The sequence below is a fragment of the Natator depressus genome, chromosome 14, assembly GCF_965152275.1.
Source record: "Natator depressus isolate rNatDep1 chromosome 14, rNatDep2.hap1, whole genome shotgun sequence".
In the NCBI taxonomy this organism is placed as follows: domain Eukaryota; kingdom Metazoa; phylum Chordata; order Testudines; family Cheloniidae; genus Natator; species Natator depressus.
In genome coordinates, this window is record NC_134247.1 from 15,367,236 (window position 1) to 15,380,892 (window position 13,657).

The 13,657-nt window shown below is 44.0% G+C and overlaps 1 protein-coding gene across 1 annotated transcript in view; it reads right to left on the reverse strand.

The window, feature by feature from the left end:
- Positions 1-13,657, reverse strand: part of RECQL5 (RecQ like helicase 5) — a 58,920-nt gene that overhangs the window by 39,252 nt on the left and 6,011 nt on the right. Inside the window, exons 5-8 of the mRNA XM_074971485.1 lie at positions 12,625-12,730; positions 12,017-12,128; positions 8,855-9,017; positions 7,443-7,525 (exon numbers count right to left, since the gene is read on the reverse strand). Coding sequence (XP_074827586.1) covers positions 7,443-7,525; positions 8,855-9,017; positions 12,017-12,128; positions 12,625-12,730 — 464 coding nt within the window. The remainder of the gene's footprint in view (positions 1-7,442; positions 7,526-8,854; positions 9,018-12,016; positions 12,129-12,624; positions 12,731-13,657) is intronic.

Consider the following 13,657-nt stretch of genomic DNA (forward strand, 5'->3'; position numbering starts at 1 on the left):
AAGACAGCCTAAAACCAAGATCATCTTTCAGAGCAGGGGAACGGGGTCCTACCAGCAGGGGGCCTGGACACCCCACCCCCATGAGGAGACAGCTATTATGGGCTCAGTTCTGCAAAGTGCTGAGTGTGCTAGTTGCTCTTTAAAGCACCTGAGCAGTCCTGTCAAAGTTAGTGGGATTACTCACATGCTTGAAATTCAGCAGCTGCTTAAGTACATGGCTAGATGGGGTCTAAGTCCCAGGGCACAAAGAATTTCAAGTGACGCCGCAAATCCTAGTTCAACTCACTGAATTTCTACAGTTTGATTGGCTAATAAACACTGGACCAACTCCACCTGCACACCACACACACATATTTCTAGTCTCTTGGCTTAAAATAATCAACATAAAGTGGACGGGAGCCACAGGCAGATTTACCAGGCGCGGTATTGGATCTGGGGTAACTCCTTGCTCAGATACGAGGAGGGGATTTTTTATTTTTTTTAAAGTCCAGCAAGCACAAGCAGAGAATAACACTCTTCAAATGCAGATGCTTTTGTAAAAGTGCAACAGATGGAGTTAGCATGGAAGCAAGAAGTGCAAGATACAAGCGACAATTGCTTTAGTCTTCTACGATGCAGCTGTCAGTTTTCTGGTTATGCAATTTTCATTTTGGTAAAGTGGGGTGTGCTCACATATATCTTACATAAAAGCTTCCACTCACCAGAATTAACCCTCCCGCTTTCGAGTGCTAAACTGACCTCAGTTAATGCTACTTTTGATCAGCCTGTAGGATCTGACGGTGAGCAACAAGTTCACCTTTCCCACACACACACACCTCTTGAGCTCTCTACTTGTGTAATCTTCCCGCTCCACTTTAAGAACACCTCAAAGAGCCTATTTGATTATAGCTATCCCACAGTGCAATTGCTCTGTAAGGGACTACTCTGCCTGTACTGTTACAAATTGATGAAGATACTGTTATGGAAGCATGGCCTTGTTTAACACACTTCTAAAAAGAGGGGAGTACGGCCTGGTGTACACTTAAAAATTAGATTGACTAGGGTTGTGAAGGGGGCAAAAAACGCATTCTGTTGTTGTAGGAAGCACCCCCACACTATGGCGCTACAGTGGCACAGCTGCCATGCTGTAGCTGTGCCACTGTAGAGGCTGCATTGTAGACACGCCCTTTGTTTCTAAATTGAGCTTGGGATACAGACTTCTGTACACAAATCAGAGATTAGAGCCGAATTCCCTCCACCAAGAGTAAGGTTGTGAGCTACCCCCTGACCCAGCAGCTATAGGAACTAGTAGGTCCTCTCAAGTATCAGTAAGGTTTTTTGTTGGAATGGATGCCTGCAGCAAGAGGCAGGCATGGAAAGGAGGAAAGAAAAGATGTTTGATTCAATCACAGCGTCCTGTGGAGACCATAATGCAAAAAGATCAGTGGGATGAATAATAGACAGGAAGGGTTGCATTGTTTCCTATGACAGTCCCACATCATATAAGACAGACTTGCAGGACATTGAAATGTTCAAAAATATCCTTTGGAGTCAGCACAGCATCGAGTCAGGACATTGCATCATGATGGGATGACATACATGGCCAAATTCAGACCTCGTGCATGCGTATGTAACTCAACTTCACACCAGGTCTGAACCTGATCCAATCAATTTGGCCCACAGTCAAGACAAACTTTTAAAGGCAGCAACTCCAGGTCTCTACCAAAGTGATGAATGTTTTACTCCTTTGGGGAACAGGTTCATATTGCCAACATACCCCTCCCACCCAGACTCTCATGCTGGCTGGTGCTTGATGAAATAGATCAAGGAGTAACAGCAGTGAACAGGGGCCACAGCCTTTATTTAATCACAAGTCACACTGCTATCAAGGGCTGGACACATGATACCTACCATTTCCCTCCACTACCTTTCCAGCAGGATTACTCCAATTGAAACACGCACACGCACATACATACACACACACAAATAAGGCTAGGAAGTGGTTGAGTCATGGGCAAACCAAGTCTCTGAACAGTACAATCAAACAAGCCACAGATAAAGTCTCACCACCCTTCCAGAAAGTCTGCAGGGGACACACAAAACACTGCCACTGCTGTTAATAATTTACTAAAGTACAAACAGGCAATTCCCACAGAGCCTCCCCGTTCCCATGCACACTGAAGAGGGACCTCTCAGCAGGCCAGGATCTTCTCCAGGACGTGCAGAGAAGGCACCAACAGCAGAAGGCACATACGCTACATCCATAGCAGCTTCAGGTAATAGTGGAACCATCCACAACTACTTCATTTCAGAGGAAAGATGGCTGGTTTGGGGTATCCAGTCAGACTGTATTTCTTCCCTTGGGCTTGGAGGAGACCTATTTTGAGGTTATCAATGCTGTCACTATTTTAGAGGGAGAGGGGACTGTCCCAGAGGGTCTGCATGCAGCCTTCTCAGGGGTGAACTATCCAGACGGGCCCTTTGTCACTACATATCTAACTGCAGAGTTATAAAGGGCCCTGTTAAAATTATTTGCTGTGATTCCAAAACCAAAACATTATGGAAATACTTCTGCCCCAGCAGCCAAAGTAACAAACAGCAACTGGAGTGTGTTTCTGCGATTCTAGCGGGCACAGCTTTGTGAGGGTGAAATTAACTTCACAATGTCTAATCCCTTTCCTTTCATGCAGTATTAAGGGCAGAAATGCAAGGGGAGAGGGCTAATACAGGTATAAGTAGACTGAAATAATTTAGTGAGATGATGTCTCCCACTCCTCCACTCTTTGTATTAGGTCAGCATAGCAGTCACTCTGACGGAAGGAGGAATAATCCATTCATCCTTTCATTTCTCACTGAGGAGTATAAAGCAGGAAAGCATAAAAGCTTCTTGCAAAGAGATGTCAGATGTTATTGAAAGGGTGTAACAGTATGGCTGTGAGCAAGGCAATGGGCAAGATGGCACTGAATGAGCAAGTGTGTAGAGCCTAGTGAGACTCCAGATTAAATTATGTCAATAAAAAGAAAACCTATTTTAGTTGCAATTTAACATCATTAGTGAGAAAGTGTGTGCATGCGCACATGCATGTGTTATTGTTAAAGAAAGGTTAAGGTTTGGGTCGAAAACAGGGGGAAAAGCTAAGGGATTCAATGCTAAAACTAACACTGTGCATAACTACCCCTACAGAAGGAGAAACGTTTGCATGGTGTAGCTTGGCTGTTCTAATTCCTTATCTTTTTGTATTAAACGACAAGAGGGTTTAATCCCCCATTTGATAATGTGCCTGCAGAACAGACTGCTTTTGCTATCGGGGTACAAGAGCATACTTCCATGTCTGGTGTACTCCCATGACTTAAGAGCCTAACTTCTTATTTTAAAAGGGCCACATTCTCAACTGGTGTAAACCTGAGTATCTCAACTGACTTCAGTGGCGCTATCCTGAATTATCCCTGCTGAGGATCTGGTTCAAAATGTCTTCTGCTCTGATAGACTTGCTGTGGTCATTGATTTTTATTATATTATTCCTTTTACATCCAGACTGTACAATCCTTACACTGAAGATTCTGACAAAGCTATGATTGTAGCTGCACTAGCAGACACTGCTAAAATATTGGTAAAATAAAAACCACTACTGGAAAAATTAATCCCTGAACAGAATTTTAAGGGCAGAATCGTCTCTCTTCTCTGGCACAGACTACTAGACAGTTCTTTGGTGTTCTATATTCTGTTTATGTTCATGGGATTGGTTTCTCTAAAAAGTGACTACACCTTTTGAAAGAACAATGCTAGTAAGTGTTTAAAGAGTACGTGTATGCATATATCTGTTGAGGAAGTAGAGCAGGCAGACAAGCATCACACACTCATCTGGTTTCCCCACTCTAATTCCAGCACGGGCGGGCCAGCATGTCGCCCTCAACACAAGCAGCTTCCCCAGTTCTGGAAAATTTGAAGAGTTGCATTCTGACAGATGATTGGGCTCTTGCCGGACTAGTGGTGATTGGGTCATTCTGCACAGTCTTCATTGCCCTCCTCTTGTTTGCTGCCATCTTTGGCTGCTGCTCAGCTCCAAAGCGTAAATCAAGTTGCATATAAACAGCAAGGACAAGAGTGGGGCATTTCAAGAATACCACAACCAGGCAAGAGTTGTCCCACCCACCTACTGTTTCATCAGGTCAAAGGGAAGCTTCATCTTTTATCCTTCTTGCATGGTTAATTCTTCACACACAGACTTGAGGCACTCACAATCTGACAGCCCGTACATAAGACTGCGCCTGCAAGGGAGGCCTTCATGCTGTTGTGTACTCAATTACAAATCTTGACACACAATGCAATCTGAATTCAGGACCACATGACCAGCCAAACCTTACAGTCAAAATATTTGCTTGCCTGAACTTTTCCCTGACAAGGAAAATTACTGGGTTAAATCTTTGTAAATGACCACCTCCCATTCTGAAGGCGGAAGAGACCCTCGAGTAATCCCACCAAAGCAGCAGCCCTTCTTTTTTGCCCCACATTCAGATGAGGAAGGAAACAGCCCCAGATCAAAAGCTCATCCCGACCCTTTTATGTGAAAAGCTTTTTCATTAAAAGAAGTTGATTCAATCGTCCTTCTGCTCTGGTTACATAACAACCTAAAAGAACTTATGTGCAAGACAATGCAAGTGTGTCTCTCTGCTCCTTTTGTTGTAAGTTAGGACCTCACAAGGTCAGGGTTTTTTTTTGTTGTTGTTGTATGGTTTTTGGAGGTTTGTTTGATTTTTAAGAAAGTGGGTAGAAAAACCTATTAGTTTAAAATGTAAAAAAACTGGATAACAGAAAAACATGATGTTCCTTTGAACAGTCTCTTAATAAGGGTTGCCAGCTAGTAGGAAGTGACAACATGCAGCAGACAAACCCAAGGAGGGGCCCTGCAGTGACACCTGCAGTAAAGATCACAGTAAGATTCTACCCTGGGATGAGATGGAGCATGTGACATTTCAGGGGGTAGTGGGGATGGGTGAAGTTAGGGAAGGGAAGATTTTGAGGGGGTTGGGGAAAAAAAAGTGAGATTTATAACTGGAAGCTACTTTCAGCCTTAAATATAGGAGTGGTCAGCATCCCCCTCCCCCGTTAAGAAAAGGGTGATTTTACTTTTAAATGCCCCCATGGAACAGAAGAAACACTATTTCTTTCTCCAATAGTCTCAGCTAAAGAAAATCTATTTTCTCCAGGTAAATTATTACATGGGTCTTTCACATACAAAGTTCGCTAGCACATACCCATTGCTTTACTGCTGCGGTGGAACAGCACCAGAGAGAGTCATCACTGGAAATAACAGCTAGGCTCCTGTCACTATAGAGTGGGAGATGTAAGTCAAGATGAAGGAGCAATTACATGAACTTTAACTAACCCAAGTTCTGGTATTAACACTTACCCTGGAAAGTCCTGCTATAACTACTGATGGCTTGTGCAAAATTAGTTTGGCAGTCTCAGTTCAGTTCCCAGTGCACAAGTGTTCATTGCAAACCAGCTGCAACCGAAACCCTTGCTAGTAATCTCAGAGAGATCACGGAGTAATCAGAGACGGAAGCTAAGCTATCTTCAACCCACAGCTATTAAAAAGGACTTCTCATTTCAACTGGCAACAGAAGCAACACAGAGGCAGCCAGCTGGCTACTCTAGGTACGACCTAAAGGCATGCAACAGCAGCTGAAGAAGATTGACTTAGCTGCATAAACTGACCAAAATATTAGAACATGGTGCCTCACAGCAGACACCTAGTGGAGTCACCTTAACTGCAACCAATGAAGCATTGTTTCGAGGGCATACCAATTATTCTGACATTTGGGCCAGACCTCAGGGCAACTGGTAAAAATCCTTCAGAATAACCTGTCTAACAGGTCTTGTTCTCTGTCAAAACATGACTGAAGGCGACACCCTCGCCAGGGCTCCCACAATGAGAAAATAAATATTCCCATTTCCACACTGAATCCTGACAAAAACACCCTGGATGCAGAGCTGCACAATGAAAATGGATCCAAGGCTATATGTGGGAGGGAGGATATCATTTCCCAGTTTGTAAACATATACTGCTCTCTTATTGGCAAAATTAAGGTCTTGCTGTCTCAAACTAGTGGCACATAGCAATTTGTTACAATTACAGCCTTCTTGGATTTATAGTACACTATTTGTAATGTGTGTAGTGGTTACAAGTCTGCATTTAGGTTCCCCAGTTTGGACATGTGTGCGCTATGGGCTTGATCCTGAAAGGTGCTGAGCACCCTAAGCTCCTGTTGAGGACAACAGGAATTAGGGACACTTAGCATCTTGCAGCATGGAGCCCTTCTGAGTCAGAGGCAAACATTAAAACTAACTGCTTCTACACCAAGATGCTGGGCTTTAGATCATGCATGTCTTTACAGGAGAGATGATGTAGCAAAGAAAAAGTCAAAAATAGACAACTGGAGGGTCCAATGTGAGTCAGAAAATAGGAAAAGTTGCACAACGAAAAGCTGCACAACGAAACACTGCCCATCCCCTTTGGTTTCTTTAGCAGAAAAATGCTGATGCTGCATGACAATTCCACGTGGTATCATGGGAGGATGTCATGGTCATACAGTAGCCCCTTCCCATAACCAGATAATCAGTATACAATGCTAGATGCCAGTTTCACACTCTGAGGTCTTGGTTGCAATGAGCAGCACATTGATAGGAGATGGAGAAAGATGAGATGCTCAGAACAGAGGAGAAATTATACCGCATATGGTTACATAAGCCATTGAACCAGCCAGTCTCAAAGGCAGTGTGACTCGGATGCAGGGTAGGTGACCTAAATCATCAGTAGAAATAGCCAACGCCTTGTGCAATCTAACACAACGGCCCCTGATTTCTGCAATGCAGAATTCTGCAGCAAACTAGGAATTCTGGGTTAACTTCAAGTACACTTAAAAGTAGAGTGTTTTAAATGTGAAAATACAACTTTTGGCTATTTATTTTAATATTAAAGTCAGTTTATTTTATGCGTCTCTCTGATTTTCAACATGCTGCAAATTTCTGAATTGGCAGCAAACAACCTTGTAGAAGTTGTCATAGGGGACGTTGGAGGTTTTAACAGGAGACAGTTAGTTGTGTATTTTGGTGCCTGGGAAAGCAGGTGGGCAGATGATGGGGTTTGTGAACGTAACATAAGAAGGGCCATTGATTTGACCCAGTGTGGCCAATCTAGCCCAGTACCCTGTGTTCCAGGAGTAACAACCAATTAAAATGAAAGCAGGCAGTTCACACCTCATAGAACTACTATTTCTGACAGTAGTCCCAAGTCTATAGACAGCACGGCAACTGTTACATTCGGTTCATGTTTTCCACCACAACTTTTTCCAAAGCATCATAGTTACGAATACACTGGCAATAACGGTGCCAAAGAGGGGAAAAGTAGATTAATTCATCCACCCCTCCCCCTATCAATGCATACAAGAGAGACACTTACCCCAGCTCTTCACAGAAGTTCACTATAGCATCAAAAGCCGTCAGCACAGCTTTATCGGATTCTTTCAAGGTGCCTCTTTTCTCCTGGGAATAATAAAAGACAATACTTAAAGTCGCCTTTGATGTAGCTATGGACAGATGCAGCACCGCTGCAAATCTGACCATCTTTCCAGAACATCGCTGCAACCAGATCTATGCTCCACTTCTCCATCCCATGGTAGTACCGCAGCCAAGAGTGACCACCACCTCCTCCGCCATGCCTCCAGACCTTCTGACAACACTGCAGCCAGGTCCAGCCATCTCTTCCCCAGCACTTCTGTCTCTTCCACTCTAAGCTGTAACACTGCTGCAGCCAGATCCAAGCCCAATGCCTCTATCCCCAGTCCTACTAGCAGTAATGTGGCCAGCCTCTGGTGAAACTCTGTTCTGCCTTGGGACAGTCTGAGGTAACTGCAAACAAGGGGCTGACTAGATCAGTGGTTCTCAACCAGGGGTATGCGTACCCCTGGGGGTATGCAGAGATCTTCCAGGAAGTACATCAACTCCTCTAGATATTCGCCTAGTTTTACAACAGGCTATATAAAAAGCACTATCGAAGTCATACAAACTAAAATTTCATGCAGATGACTTGTTTATACTGGTCTATATACTACACACTGTAAGTACAATATGTATATTTCAATTGATTTATTTTATAATTGTACGTATCGTAAAAATGAGAAAGTGAGCAATTTTTCAGTGCTGTGACACTTTTGTATTTTTATGTCTGATTTTGTAAGCAAGTAGTTTTTAAGTGAGGTGAAACTTGGGGGTAAGCAAGACAAAATCAGACTCCTGAAGGGGTACAATAGTCTGGAAAGGTTGAGAGCCACTGAACTAGACTGTGATGGGGTGTATCTGGCCTTCTCTACCTCTTGCTGCAGCTGTTGGAGCACTGACAGCCCCTTGCTCTAGGAAAACCAACTCAGCCCAGGCTACAAATAAGAGTTAGTCCTCCAGAGGCCCAGAAAGGCCAGGAAGAGATCCTGTCCAATCAGGAGCCAGCAAGCCTGTTAAGAAGGCTTGTCTGCTTCTTCTCCAGGGGAGTACTGGGGGAGACTTGGACAGAGAAGGAGTTCTTCAGTGCAAGCCCTGAACCAGGCTAGGGCCTTGGCTTCAAGCACTACTACTAAGCACTTGCCTGTTTAAAGGCACAGACAGCCAAATTCTGAGTTTAACCGTGTAAAGATGGATGCTGAGTTTGCAGCATAGACTGCCCTGATCCAAACAGGCTGCCACAATTTGTGAACCGAGGCAGGGAGCACCTATAGTGCCATGCATTGCGCAGAAAGCGGTGCTAGCCATGCCTGTGACATAGACAAAGAGCAAACCTAGTGTTAGTAGTGCTGTAGGAAGCTCTTCTGCAGATCCTACCTGGAGTTTAGAGAGCTCTTTCTTGATCAGGAAGGAGACTTGATCCCGGTCATTCCTAGAGTAATAGAGACGGCAACAGGACAGCTTCCCATCTCTCCCAGCCCTTCCAGACTCCTGGTAATATCCAGCCATTGACTTCGCAATATTCCAATGAGCAACAAATCTGCATGGGATAAGAGAATGGTAAGCATCAAGTTGAAGTCTTCTCTTCTCCCATCATTGTAAACACAGAGATGTTCTCTACTGAGGCCAACGATAAAGTAGAAACAGAGCAGTAAGAGCAAGGACCTAGGAGGGAATGGAGCAAGGGATTCTTAACTGGGCATTCTTAAAACAGCAAGAGGCACCAAGGGAAGCTACAACAAAAGCCTAGTGTGTGCATGAACAAGAAGTCAGCGGGACACACCCAATGCGAATGAAGGAGAATAGGGATGGTATATACACTATAAATGCATAAAGATATAGCTGTGAAGGGGGAGAAAACAGTATTGATCTCCAGGAGTTTGGGTTCTTTTACTATAAAGTTGTGCATGTTACTAATATGCATTATTTACTTTTAGGATTTGCAATATGTTTTATGATAGTATTATTCATAGATTCTAAGGCCAGAAGGGACCACTGTGATCTAGTTTGACCTGTATACACAGGCCATAAAACTTTCCTCAATTAAACTTCAGTTAGAAGCTTCTTTGCCTACAAGCTAGGCATATGGAGTTCTGGCTCACAAACTTCAACTGTACCGTCCCAATCATAATATGCCACCATGAATAAAGTATGAAGTGAGAGACTGCAGGAATCTAGTCGCTGGTTTTCCTCCTTTAAACAAAAACACTCTGTCATTACAAGGATCAGCCAGGAGGCAGCAGAGCATAAAATTTCTTCCTTGCCTGTGTGTTTATGAGCGCCTCAAATACACCATCTCCAGCAACAGTAAATAGCAGCAAACAGGGAGGGGCTGACAACAGCAGAGGAACCCTCCTTTCATTCCTTTCCCTCAGGGACCTCCTCCAGCACTTCCCAGGCATGATCTTATACCTGATGATGTGTGTACAATTCCCGTCCCAAGAACTTCGTTACTGCAGGGTTGAGGTTGATCGGCAGTACCACATACCCTTCTGGAATATCAAATGTGTCTATTCTTAAATCACTGAAAGCCAGGAAATAGGTCAGTTCTGCCCAACAAACTTAACTCTGCACCAGGAGCTGGCAAGAGCCACTGGGGTTCTACTGTAAGTATGTTTAGCCCTTACAAGCAACACAGAATGACTAAATGTGCTGTTTTACGTATTTTCTCATTCATCTGTATGCTCTCCCACTGCCCTCCATTGTGTTAGGGACTGGCATATTGACTGGTACAGGGATTCCTTGCTGCAGGTTGCTACAGCTCATAATACTGTACAAGGAGACTCCTCATTTCTGTGCTGAATGATGTGGGTTGTACAAGTACAGGAGCACAACAGTCCATTCTGCCTTTGTAGCAATCTAGTAGCATCTGTGACTGTGCGTAGGAAGATGGTACATGTGTGAGCTAACCCATTCATCTCACTGGGGTCCTTCCCCATCTCCCAGTGTCTACCCCAGCCTCTGTTGTGAAATAATAATTTTTCAAGAAAATCTCTCTAAACATAGAATCATAGAAATGTAGGTCTGGAAGGGACTTCAAGAAGTTATCTAGTCCAGCCTGCTGGGTTTTAGAGCAATTTGAATATTAAAATCAGCTCTTCATGGGGCAGACAAGACCTATATCTGAGGAACTCCTTGACCAAGTTACCCCAATTTGCACTACTAACTCTACCCTGGGTCCTGATGTGGTACAGCAATATTGCGGGAGGGGAGTGGAGAGAGGGAAGTGTGGGTCAATAGTGCCACCACAGTTACACCATGATTTCCATTTTAACAGGGGTGACAAGGGTACACAAAGTCTGTCTTTTAAAGGATGTTTTTTAAATGTTTATCATTGTTTGTTAAACTGCTGTAGAAAAATCAAGCTGTTATGAGGGGACTCCCATATGAGGTTTGCTATGACTGTTTTTAAAAGTATCAAATGACTAAAAATTTTCTAGTATCTGACATTTTCTTCAGACCTCTTTTACAGAAACTACAGCCCTCTGAGAGGTGATATGGATAGCTGTTACTTTTTGGTGTCTCTAGACTGGATAAATTATTGTAGAAAGATGAAATTTGTTTACTGTGTTTATTTTTCATGACAAACACACATTACTGGTTTGATACTGTCATCTATCTGTGTCAACATCAAACCAGTTCTTAGACTAGAACTCTATTGTGGGTGCTTACACTGATGTCCAGCAGCCTCTTTGATCATGCTGCCATTGTGTAAAGCCATCACTACTTGTTTTTCTTTGATCACACTCAGTCTTCAACTGTTCAGGACTTGAGTGAGCAGCATGATCAGGTTGCTGTATTGTTGTTGCTGACTAGAGACTTTTACCTTCTATTTATTTAATTAATGCTATTATGCATGAGGATTTTAGAGCACTCAGAAAAATCAGCTGTTAAACAGCAAGTCTCATCCTTACAATCGGGATGCTATTCCCACAATAATGCCCAGACATAACTGCAAGAGAAGGCATTCTTCTTAATTTTCTGGTGACCTGCAAACAGGTATCTTTTGCATGTACCCCCCTATTTAAAAAAAACAACCCAAATGTTATGCTGCATAAAAAAGATCTGAAAAGATTTTTTCCTTTTTGTTTGTCCTTTACCACATTTGTCTATTTGATGCCAGTCTCCAACCCTCCAAGGAAACCTCTGGCAAAACAAGGAACTCAAAACCTAATCTTGCAAAAGCACCCGTCAAGCCCCTTTATACCTCAAAAGCAGCAAAGGAGAGTACACTTTCTTTGTCTGTAGCAGGTCCCCTCAAGTCAGACCCCCTAATGATCTGTTTTTAACACTGATATTCCATAACAAGTGAAAGCCCAACCTTTCCGTTCTCTGCAGCTTCTAAACAGAAACACCTCTCACACATTTATGAAGTTTGAATATGAATTCCTCCCTTCCCCATGCCCCCTTGTGGAGATCTGGTTTCTTCAAAGGGAGGGCTAGAGAAGCGTATCAAGTTATCTTGAGACTGCAGTTAGTATACGGGGGAGGGACCCTAAGGAGGACGTTTTCCCCCACTATGCCCAAGCTCCTACATACCTGACATTAGCTTTGTCGACTCCCATTCCAAAACTGATGGTAGCAACAATAACAGGGACCTTCTCCTCCATCCACTCGTTCTGAATTGAAGTTCTGTCTGCTACCTTCAGCCCTGGAGAAGGAAAAGGAGAGAAAGCAGGGAAATCAGAGAGAAAGAGGAGACACCCCACAGTTCCCAGCAATCTCGACCCACTCTCCTATATATAAACATGTGCTGGTCAAAGCCAAGTATATTACCCCCCACTTCAGACTTGCTCATCATCAAACAAAAGGACTTAATACTCCCCCAACCCTAAGAGGAAAATTCAGTTCCCCCTCAGGCAAAAGCCTGACTAGATAGGCCTGGCAGTATGTCCTGGAGAGCAGTACGTTCTGAGTCTGCTGGACTGGCAGAGGGCACTGAGTTTCAGAGCCAAAGGAGTACCTTTCCACCCCACCCCTCTCAGATCAAGGGCCTGTCAACTCAAGCACCTGACCAAATCTCAGCAGCCACAGGATCACATGTAGAGAGTTGCTCCCTAAGGTAGCCCTGAACCAGATTATTAGATAATGTGAAATTCTGTAGCCCTGACTAAGGGGCTGTACAATGTAGACACAATGTCCAGTACCTGCATGATAGGCCTTGGCTTTCACTCCTCTGTAGCTCAGCTCAATAGCCAATTGGTCACAGACCTCTCTCATCCTGCAGTACACAATGCCACAGCCAGAGTATACCTACACAGAGCCAGAGAAGAGAAAATCCAGCAAGCCATCCAGGGGAAGATGGAAAAAGCTAACAGCCATTACTGCTGAGGGGACAGGGCTACAAAAGCTTAAGACTCTTCTCCTCCCTGTGTTGGCTCCCAGCAGCTGCAAACTATCCTTCGAGTTGTAAGTATTCCCAATGGGGTTGATAAACGAGCATGGAAGTAAACCAAGGGGAAGCATGTCTATCTTAGGTACCGCTATGGTCCATCATTGTAGTATCTGAGCTCCTCACAATCTGTAATGGAGGCAGGGCAGTGCTATTATCCCCATTTTACACATGGAGAACTGAGGCACAGGGAGGCTAAGTGACTTGCCCAGGGCCACACAGGGAGAATTGAACCCAGTTCTTCTAAATCCTAGGCTAGTGCCCTAACCACTGCACAAACCTCTCTTTCACGTTTTGCTACAGACACACAGCAAAACCAAACCAATGTGTGCGCATTTGTCAAGTGGGAGAAAAATTCAGCTGAGAAAGAAATGCTATTTTTACACTTCTAATATATTTTAACTTAAAATGGCCCATGTCTAAAGGCACCTTTGTTTGAATTAGATATAAATACAGCTCACCAAAATAAAAAGCCAACAAGACCCAAAGATGATTAGAGCTGGCACAGGAACCCACACCAACCCCCCCGCCCCCAGGCCCCTTAACCATAAGGGAAATAAAGCATCTGCTGAAACAACATGGACATGTGAAGGCTCACCAGGAGGGATGCCTGCCAATGATCTCTGGCACAGTGGGCCTGATCCTGTGAACTGATGAGCACTGGCAATTCTCATTGACTTCAGTAGGAAATGGAGAGTACTTTGCAGGACTGGACCCAATAAGCGTTGAGACCATTCCTGAGTGCTACGCCCTCCAATGCGTTACCAGAGAGCCCACAGAGAAGTTCT